This window comes from Helicoverpa armigera, chromosome 24, assembly GCF_030705265.1.
Source record: "Helicoverpa armigera isolate CAAS_96S chromosome 24, ASM3070526v1, whole genome shotgun sequence".
Classification (NCBI taxonomy): domain Eukaryota; kingdom Metazoa; phylum Arthropoda; class Insecta; order Lepidoptera; family Noctuidae; genus Helicoverpa; species Helicoverpa armigera.
Window position 1 is genome coordinate 1,579,493 of NC_087143.1, and position 11,283 is coordinate 1,590,775.

Consider the following 11,283-nt stretch of genomic DNA (forward strand, 5'->3'; position numbering starts at 1 on the left):
TATTATTTTATGTCTAGTTATATATTTATTAAAACTATTACAAGAGAAATATCAAATAGTACAGAAATCGTAAATAAACACTATGTAACAGCAAACACGTACTGAGCCAAATGGTTGCCGCGTAAAACCGTCAGGCGCTTAAAATTTAACACAAAACGAAAAAATTGACATTTTCAAAAACTGTATAATTAAGGGAACCTATTGCGCAAATACTTACGCAATGGTATACATAATTACGTAAGTAGTTATCTTATTTTTAACGACGTCAAAAATCATCAAATGACCCCCGCTGTGATCTTATTTTATACCTCATTTAGTCTTAAATCGATTAATGATAAACAAATATCCTATAAGAAATGTCATTATTCAAGCATGATAGAAACAAAAGCCTACAGATTACATTAACTAACTACATGGTAGCTTAATTTCATAGTCAAAAAATCAAAGTCTTTAAAAAATTCACACACTGATTTTCTTCCCACTTTATCCAATGAATATTAAAATATTCAGATGCACCATAAATCATTGTTATCAAAACAATTCACCCCAATAGATACACACCCCATATTTGTTACTATAAGCCTATAATCCGTCATAAACTGTTAAGACTAGACACGCGACTCGACGCCGCTCGCGTATGATCTATAATTAATTTCATATCATTCAATTTAATCTGGATTATGGGAAGTGGTGGGTGTTTATCTGTTTCCCGCGGTTTTGTCCACGTTTTGGGGAGATGAACTGTGACTTTTTTGGCTTTTTTCATCGATATAATAACTTTTTTACCGTTTATTGTATCTACTCCATATAAAAACGGCCGCTTAGAAAAGGGAAGTTGTAAAACCAATCGTTTTGTTTTCTTATTAAGCACCACCTTTAACTACATAATTTAAATAGAATTAACATTTGAAATGGACCACTCAAGCAACAATTTTTCAACCTACATTAAAGAAAAACTACCACAGACAAAATAGTAGAAATTTCGTTTCTAACTCTGGCAATACAAACCGGTATCGTGTTGCCGGCTCACGGCTGATAAACATAACATTAGTTCCCAGAGCTCAATTTCATCGGGTTTGAGCCGCACATCTTTTATACAGCGACTTGTAAGTATTAAAATATTTATTTTGCACTCTAAAACTGCATTACTTAAGGTTGCAAATACATTGATAGGGTATCTGTGTACTTATTTCTGTGTTAATCTAGTGTTGTATAGTTGTGATCGCGTTGTAAGGTCAAATGCATAATTTACTAGTCATGATTTGATAATAATGTCATCTACAGGTACCTCTTCTATTCGTAAAGCTACCTATATGTTATGTATATTTACGTAAGTGAACGACTGAGGAGATTGACCTCCAAAACTATAATACAGTGGTCTAAGATTTACCGTAATTCATATTTATACTTACTTTTATTTTGTAACGGTGTTTTTTGTTCGTATCATTTTCACCGGTAGACTAACAGAAGTCAAGTTCAAAGTTTTTTAAGTAATCGTCAAGCGTCCGCACAAAAGTATGTCTATCTTCACAGACAGTTTTATAAGAATCGGCTTAGCTATTCTAACAAGAGCCGACAAATAGGCAATTACTTTTATAAATAAACAATAAGCCGACCCCAACATAGTTGGGAAAAGGCTCGGGAGATGATGATGATAATTTTTTTATATCATTTGGTCTACTTATACTTACCTTTTTATATTACTATGGCGCTTCCAAATATTATCTACCCATAAAAAAATCTCTGCGCAGGTAACGTAGAGAACAAAGTCCAAAGTTCACTTTACGTCTATTATCTTAAAGAGTTGAATAATAATTATGTTAACCGCACCTAGTAGTTATTTTAGAGGTTTACATCTTACAAACAAGACAATATTTAAGTATCTCTACTATTAACTTCTATAGATAATTATCATTATATGTATGTACTAGCTTTTGCCCGCAACTTCGTTCGCGTGGAATAGTGACTACCAGCAGATTTTTGATTTGACCAATAGATGGCGCTATATGTCCGGAATATTTTTTTTTTTTTTTTTGTATTAAAAACTATCCTATGTCCTTTCTCAAGTTTCAAACTATGTCTGTACCAAATTTCACACAAATCGGTTCAGTAGTTTAGGCGTGAAGAAAAGACAGACAGACAGACAGAAAGACAGACAGACAGACAGACAGAGTTACTTTCGCATTTATAATATTAGTTTGGATTTATGACTGTAGTTATCAAATTATATCAACTGTTATGAAACTCTTATCGGATTTAAGTCAAAAATCTTGTGTTTGAAAACGGCCTTTACAGACTTATGAAAAGCCTGATACTAATACACACGGTTTCAAAAAGTGAGTCCTATGGAAAAGAACCGGCAAGAAACTCCATAGATACCGTGGTTACTTTAAATGATATTGTCACAGAAACCCCGAGAAAAGGTAAAAAGTATTTAGTGGGAGACCTGCCCACACTGCGGCTTCCGAAATGTATGAATCATTATACGATTTTGCCTTAGTATTCAATGGTTATGCTTCTTTATATTCGGCAATAACAAGTGCTCCGGGTGCTCCCATTTTTGTATAGAAAATCTTCAAATGATCCCGCTGTGGGTTCAGTGTGAGAAAGTGTCAAACTCTTACTGACTAAAACCCACCATGTTCCTTCTTAATCCCTTCAAGTACCAGGGCCGCGGTAACTCTTTCGAACAATCCCGCAGCCCAGCGAGCGTCACCCCCAAGGGGCCCAATTTTGATTTTGATTTAGACTCTTTGAGGAGCGCGTGGAACTACGTGCGCTGACGACACGGGCCCCGGTAGGTCCCTCACAATATTATCTAACGGGAAGTAGTTCGGTTTGTCTAAAAATAGTTTCAATGACTGTTTGTGTCCAGACAAACTGGTCACAGTTGTCAGGTCATAGTTATCTTGCTATTGATACTACGTGATGTTGAGGCAGGTCTTGTTATACAAATTAAATATTGCATTTTTAGTAATTTTATTTTTACTTGTTAAGTGTATCTTCAGCATCACAAGTCTCCCATTTGTCACAGACCCCTTTAACGCAGTTACTGAACCCTTTAACGCAGAACTAAAATTCATTTAAACGTTATGCAACATAATAGTTGTGTATTTACAACCAGTTTTACTTACCTGGTAACTAGATCCTGGAGGTCAGATAGGCAGTCGCTCAAAGTAAATACAGGTGTTCAGCACCGTTTAGATTAGTTGTTGACCCAAATAATAGACGAAATAAAGTCTGTATAAGATTAGTTTATTCACACAGCAGATTCTAACAATGTGTGTGTACAAATATTAGTTTAACCTTGATCTTTAGACTTGTTTCTTTATATCAGACTTGAATAGAATAGGTACCTACCTAGCTTGTTTACAAGACTTTGGAAGAACGATTAAATCACAGTTTTGTAGTCTGTGCTAATATTATAAATTTATAAAGATACCTAGGTGTTTGTTTGAACGTGCCAGTCTTAGGAATGAGTAGACTGATTTGAAAAATTCTTTCAGTGTTAGATAGCTCATTCGTCAAGGAAATAATAGGCGACATGTCCGAATGTCCATTCTCACTGAAAATAGGTGATTCGTATTTCTTAAATCTTAGATTAAAAATAGCTCCACTAATGTTATCTAAGCAGCAATTTTCTGTACACTTATTATCCTTTGTGAAAAATTGCGTGACATTTGCTTTGTTATAGTGTAATTAACTACCTACTACTAATTATCTCACAAACTGGTCTTAAATGCTGTTTCCTAGCTAGTTGCTAACCAGCATGATAGTTTATGTTTCTTCTCGGATCATTTGCGTTAACTGTAGAGCGAGGCTGGTTATTGGCACGGAAACATAGTTCCCTCATTATTTAAGACTAGCTTCTAAAGGCGGTTTCACCCGTCCCGTGGGGACATCCTTTTCTTTGATGCAATAAATGAGTCATATTGTCTGCAAATGATTTTCTATTGCAATACGATTGTAGAATCAGACTACCCAATAGACCAACGGCAGAACGGTAAACCAATGGAATGCCTTTTGAAAACGTTTGGTAAAAGTCTCATATAAGTAGCAAAATTTCCGCTAAGGTTAAAAATACTATTGATATAATCCGATTGACACATATGAAATTATAAAATTGAGCCCGTGGTCGGCAGAAGCAGGTCGTTACATTTTTGTTTCGTTCTGTCACGCCACCGTATGTAATATTTGACCTAGAAGGTGTCTGACCCACCTGTCTTATGGCATCTCCGTTAATTTTTCGTTCCTCCGTGTATCTAACTAATAGTCGCTGGGTGTAACTACAATAGATTCTGTAGCTGACTGTAAGTTGGGAGCGCGGTCACGTCTCGATGCACGCCATTACATCTCAGTAAAATACGCGGGTTGCGGTACTACCAGCTGATCTTTATCTTAGAGAATTAATTCAGCTGTTCTTTTAGATAGCGCGGTTAAACTAGACTAAGTATAGAGACAAAAAATAAATAAGGTGCCAGGCTCACAATTTGATACTGTAAGGAAAAAAGTCTATTTTGAGGAGATATAAAATTAGAAGAAAGGTGAATCACAAGATCTTGTAGTCAAAGATACTTCTCGAGCGATGTACCTTAGATACATATAGTTTAGCTTATAAGTTTCCAAAAGCAGCAAGTTTTACCAAGGTATTTGTCCTGGGTTGAGCAGGTCAGATAGGCAGTCGCTTCTTGTAAAACACTGGTACTTAACTGCACTCGGTTAGATTGGAAGCCGACCCCAACATAGTTGGTAAAAGGCTCGGGAGATGTTGATAAGTGTCCAAGAGAAAAAATATTCAGTGAAGTTTGAACCCTACGCAGAAAGATAATTTATTTTTCCATTTTCAGACCACGATGGGTTTCCTTGTAAAAGCGGTGCTCGTTGCCGCGTTAGGCGTTGGAGCATGGTTTGCCTTCAAGTGCTCCAAACCTCAAACTCTCCCCCACTTCGATAACGACGAGTGGTGGGGACCAAAGGAGCTGAAGGGAACCAAACAGGACCAGAGCATCAGGCCGTTTAAGGTCAAATTTGATGAGGAGGTAAGGGTATTTCAAAACTAGATGATCTTAGGGCTGTTCCCAATATTTTGTCTGCTAATTTACTTCTACTGCTAACTAGCGATAGAATTATATCTGCTGATTTGCTTTTACTGCTGACTAGCGATAGAATTTTATCTGCAGATTTGCTTCTACTGCGGACTAGCGATAGAATTTTAACATTAAGTCCATATAAGAATGTCAAATTCCCATCTCTAGTAAGCAAAACCAAGTGAAGGTAGAGTATTGGAAACAGCCGTTAATAGTTTTGGATAGCAGAATGTACACTAATATTTTAAAGCTTGTTTGTTGCAAATATTGCACCATTAGAAAAAAACTTTCAATATCAGTATTTTGTACGTTTACACGTGTATTAAATGACACTCCTAGGATTTTGCTAAAAATAATTCTGATATTATCTCTCTTATTAAAAAATATGGTGCAAAATATGTTTCTAACATTTAATAAGCGTGTCAAAAAAGCCGCGTCATGCTGAAAATGTATTTTTTTATCAGTGTTCATCATCATGAACGTAAATTTTGGTATCTATCAGAGCTCAAAGTTCAGTACGAGACCTTTGTACCGAGTCCAAACATATACAATGTTATATTTCATGATGTTACATCATGAAGTTCCATTTCATATGTTCAATTCCATCATCAGATCATTTTCACAATACAATATGGACCTACATAACACTTAATAATATGGTAAATAGTATGGTACAAATGGTATATAATATGGTACATGTATTGTCATCGGAACTACATAGGTACAGTTGCCAGTTTACATGATGCTACGATCATTGGAAGATAGGTAGTTAAAGTTACCTTAGATTCCACTACACAGTTACACACAGGTCGACCTAAAAGGGTGGTAAAAATTTTATTTGTTTCAGATGATAAAAGACTTAAGACATCGTTTGAAGAACCATCGTAAATTCACGCCGCCTCTAGAGGGAGTAGGCTTTGAGTATGGATTCAATACGGCTCAACTTGACTCCTGGTTGAACTACTGGGCTGAGAAATACAACTTCAGCGAACGTGAGGCTTTCCTTAACAAGTTCCCTCACTACAAGACTAAGATTCAAGGCTTGGATATTCATTTTATCAGGGTTAAGCCACAGGTGAGTGATACATTATCTGGCATGTTTATCACAGTTCATAAGATACACCCTGGTAATAGATGGAAAGCGAAGTCTTAGTTTATTTTAATGCTTATTTTTGAAGAAATAAAATTTACAAAGTAGGTACATTTGGACTAGACACCATTACACAAAAATTACGGAAGCTAAAGTCATCATGATATTTTTTTTCAATCAGATTCTTATCAACGAGTTATTAGATCAGATTTAGATAAAACGAAAACAAAATATTAGGTATATTTTGATGGCTTTTTTCCTCCTTCGTTTTAAGTGATTGTCATTAATTATTCCCGTAAAAAAAGACCTAAGGACCACAATTCTCAAGAAGACTAAAACTTGTCACAATAAAATATATTCATCCTACAGTGACTATAGACGTCAACTGAGGCTTTAGATTAGTCCAATAAAATTGAATATGGATAGAATAACCCTTGATTCCTCACCAAGTAATAGCACAAATATTTAGTCTGCAGTACATAAGTCGGTGGTCTTATTCCAGCTAAAATAAAATTGCATTCTTCATCCTCAGGTCCCCAAAGACGTGGAAGTACTCCCGCTCCTCATGGTACACGGATGGCCAGGGTCTGTGCGAGAGTTCTACGAAGCAATCCCAATGCTCACCCGTCAGACCCCTGGGTACAACTTCGTCTTCGAGCTGATCATGCCTAGTATACCTGGCTACGGTTTTTCAGAGGTAAGTTGCTACCTTTATTGGAATGTATGGTGGTTCTTCTATAAACGATGAAGCTACTGTAAAGTATGGTGTCAGCAACTTCTTAATAATGATTTTGATTTTTGATTTCTTATGCTTTGTGGAAGTGATCATTCGTACTAAATGCAATGCATATTATTATTCTTTATTGTACACAAAAACATTTAAAAGACACACACAACACAGAGAAGACATGTACAAAGGCGAGCTTAACCCAGAACTGGGTTCTCTAACAGCAAACCTTAGAGCGATAGAGAGTTGCGATAGGGAAGAGAGATGCATATTTCACTTTTTTTAAATTTATTATTTAACCATTTACGAGTAATACAAAGACACTGCTTATTTCTAATGAAATCTCTTCCAGCAGACTAGTAGTAGGAGAATTAGAATATAAAGATGTAGACAGAGTGTGTAAAAAAACTACAAAGGACATAGTGTACAGTAAAGATAGATATATATTTTTTGATTTCCTTCATTTAATTCAGGAAGTATTTGTACTCAATTTTTCCGTATTTTGTGTAGGGTGCAGCAAGACCCGGCTTGGGTATGCCCCAAGTGGCTGTGATCTTCAGGAATCTGATGAACCGGCTCGGCCACCAGAAGTTCTACGTGCAAGGAGGTGATTGGGGCGCTGGTATCATAGCTACCATGTCCACCTTGTTCCCTGAAGACATTCTGGGATCTCACTCCAATATGTTGTTCACTCAGGTTGGTAAATGAAAGCGCTAGAAGGTCTGCTAATAAAGACTTGAGTAGAGTATTTACAGTATTGGCCTTTTAGTGGTCAACTCTTCAACAATAGAGGACGCTTGTGTATTTTTGTGTGTGTTTGATCTTCAATGTAACAGCCAAACAGATGAACCAAATAATGCATTCTAAATCGGAGACATCATCATCATCATTCTTGAATAAGAAGTAAACCTTGCTCTTGTTGGAACAGTTATTTATCTGATATATTTTTGAATCATAATATCAAAATAATGATGAGTTGTCTTCAAGATCTTTTTCTTAATTTGACTTATTTTGTGTAGAACTCTTGTGGAACGCTGAAGACCTTCCTCGGTGCCTTTTTCCCCTCACTGGTGATCGAAGACCGTCTCGCAGATAGGATGTACCCACTGTCCAAGATGTTCGCTTACATCATGGAAGAGTTTGGTTACATGCACATTCAGGCTACTAAACCTGATACCGTTGGTAAGTGACTGTTTTAAAGTCTGACGATTTTTATTGTTTTTTGTATATTTGAAGATCGTTTTCCTGAAGAAACTCCTTCTCATATCTACATCAAAAGACTATTTTGTGGCCGGGACAACACCTGTTTCCATAGCCATACAATGTAGGCCCAAGTACATTGTTTTATCTAAACCAACTATTTGCCCTGAACTTTGAACAAAATTTTTCAGTACCTAAATATGATTTAAGAAAACTTACGTTTACCTATGTTATCGGTGACTTTAGGCATGACAAACAGATCAAAAAGACTGAAAGACTTCAACATTTATTTCAAGTATCCATCTAACCATCGTATTTCTATCTCCAGGTGTTCCCCTCAACGACTCCCCTGCCGGTCTTCTCGCGTACATTCTGGAGAAGTTCGCCACCTGGACCAAGAAGGAGTACAAGCACAAACCAGACGGTGGTCTTAGTGCCAGGTTCACGAAAGACCAGCTCATCGACAACCTCATGATCTACTGGTCTACTAACTCCATCACAACATCCATGAGATTTTATGCTGAGAACTTTTCCGATAAGATGAGAGAACTTCAATTGGACCAGTAAGTGTGACGAACTTTTTAATGTTACTTATGGGTAAAATGTTTGGTCATTTATTAGGGTCCATCGACAGTGGCCAACAGCAATAAAAATATGGTAAAATTTGTAATTAGATGAATTGTGTCACAATCACTTATATCATATAGATAGACACATTGTACCATTAAACATAAATGAAACCTTAATAAACCCTATTTGTTATAACGAAAAACTCTGTAAAAAAACGTATGTAAAGATAAACGAAAGTCTGTATAAAGGTGTACTGCGACTTTAATGTGGGAAAAGAAAGTTGGTTAGATGCCATGACATAGAGAGACCAAATAAGATTTAGACAAAGATGAACTTTTAAAGAACAACGAACAATTTAAAAATCTTAATCAGAAATAGTATTAACTATGACCTCTTTCACAGGTTAACAACACCAGTACCAACATGGGCGCTCCAAGCTAGAGACGAGCTCTTCTACCAGCCTCCGAGCATCTTGAAGACCAAGTTCCTCAACCTTCTAGGCAACACAGTCCTGGATGATGGAGGGCATTTCCTGGCCTTCGAGCTACCTGAAGTCCTCACAGCCGATGTATTCAAGGCAGTCAAAGTATTCAAAGAATGGCATCAAAAGAACAAGAAGACTGAACTGTGATTTGGTTGTTATTAAATGTTTTTTATAGTATTTTTTTTAATATGTTGTTTTATTTTCTATAGTCGTGATAATCCTATAAAATCTATACTAATAAAACTGAAGACAATGTTATGACGCGCCAATCTCAGGCCTGGTCCAATTTAAAAACTCTTTCAGTGTTAGATAGCCTATGTTTAGAGGAACGCTATAAGTATGGGCAACCTTTTAATCGGCTGTGCAGAGGAGTTACCACAAAACGAAGATAGTCCTTGCCAATAAAAATGTAATAAAACTATGAAGGCTACAGGATAATAAATGAAATATTAAAAAAAAAGAAAAAATCGGACAAGAGTAGACCTATGTCACAAATTATTACTTACTATCTAATGTGTGCTGTTTCCCTGCGGTTTGCGTTTCACCCGCGACCTGAGGCAAATTCTCTTTGCACCCAGACAAAATATAGCCTATGTTACTAGGGGATAGTCTAACTTCTGAACAGTGCAAAAAGGTTCAGTAGTTTTGGAGCCCTTAGGCTACACAAGCAAATAAAAAAAATACTGCCTCTTTATTCTATGGGTGCAGATATCATCAACCATCAGTAAATAATTTATTAAAAAGAATGAATTGGGAAAATCGATTCATCTGCCTGATACCACCAGACCACGAGACTATAGAGTCCAGGATTTTTGAAAGGCGAACGTGGGGCCGAAGCCAACACGCTGAAGCCTTTTTGAGACAACTTAAATGAAATGGCGGCACAAGACCGACAATTATCCCTGTACCATACACTATGGAAACGTACCTACTCAAGAACAACTCCGGTTCTGTGCTAAACTATTGCTAACTACAGAATAAAACTACTTGGTTGTTGTGATAGGATGCTACTGTACTGGGAATAGGGGAACTTTGGCACCTGCCGATAACAATGTATGAACACATAAAAATGGCAGGTGGAGACTCGCCAGCTCACTTACTGGGCCCCCCGGAATCAGTCACTTAATAGCAAAACAGGGGCATGAGCGGCTTAAACGTGAAGATACCTCGCTGGGCTTTAAACGCTATCTCAGCATCTCTGGCCTAATCGCTACTTACCTCGAGGCCCCTACCCTCCGAGCAGAGCTACTAACCCTGCTCTAGCGAATCCACTCTCCATAATGGAGTCCAATGAAGGCAAGTCAGAGGCGGGAGACCTATCCCCCGTCGTGGTTCACTCCGGCCGGCCAATTGAGAGGGATTCCTTTCCCTATTATTAAAATATTTTGTTCACTAAAACAAATACAATCAATTATGATTTATTTAGCATTTATCAAATACATGAATTTGATAGTTACCGACAAATTAAATTAAACATAGACACTGGTGCCTGATGTAAGATCCTATATCACAGAACACCAGACTTACCCTCCAACGAAAATTAAATTGAAATTACACAATAATAAAAAATAAATTAAAAATTATTAGGTATGTACCTACAAATACAGAAGTAGGCAATACAATTGCTTAAGAATCATGAGGTATTATGAAATCTGTAGTAACAATGACATGAGGAAATCAACGATGATACAGCAGTCTAAAATCATTAGTAATAACTGCCAAATCCGAACAAGTTTCGACTTGTCGTGGGAATAAAAATAGCTAAATAATAACTTAATTATGCAATAATGTATGTGTATGGTAAATATTGACATTTGCAAATGCAAATGTAAATTCCTCATAGATTCCCCATTCCTAGTCCATTTATATCCCATCACAATAGGTCTAGTAGTTTTATCCCATCCCATAGTTAGCATAGCATAAACCAATAAGAGCCCCACGCTCGCCTTCCAAAAATCCGAGTCTCTATAGTTTCTAAATACTTATGGTACATTTGGAAACCAATGGTTGAAAAAAGGTGAAGGAAAACCTCTTGAGGAAGCCTAGACTTCCTAGTCTGAAATAGAATCGAATCGATAACGCTCATTTCAGTTTCTTCTATATAGAGGAGGCTTGTAGTGAAGCC

At 36.7% G+C, this 11,283-nt stretch overlaps 1 protein-coding gene across 1 annotated transcript; it reads left to right on the forward strand.

Annotated features, from left to right (window-relative positions):
• Positions 1 to 976: 976 nt before the first annotated feature.
• LOC126056508 (juvenile hormone epoxide hydrolase) lies at positions 977 to 9,345 on the forward strand. The gene is made up of 8 exons (XM_064041177.1): positions 977 to 1,106; positions 4,848 to 5,039; positions 5,935 to 6,162; positions 6,710 to 6,874; positions 7,415 to 7,600; positions 7,924 to 8,086; positions 8,433 to 8,667; positions 9,077 to 9,345. The coding sequence occupies exons 2-8, from the start codon at positions 4,854 to 4,856 to the stop codon at positions 9,303 to 9,305; spliced, it is 1,392 nt and encodes a 463-aa protein (XP_063897247.1). The 5' UTR covers positions 977 to 1,106; positions 4,848 to 4,853; the 3' UTR covers positions 9,306 to 9,345.
• The last annotated feature ends 1,938 nt before the right edge of the window (positions 9,346 to 11,283 follow it).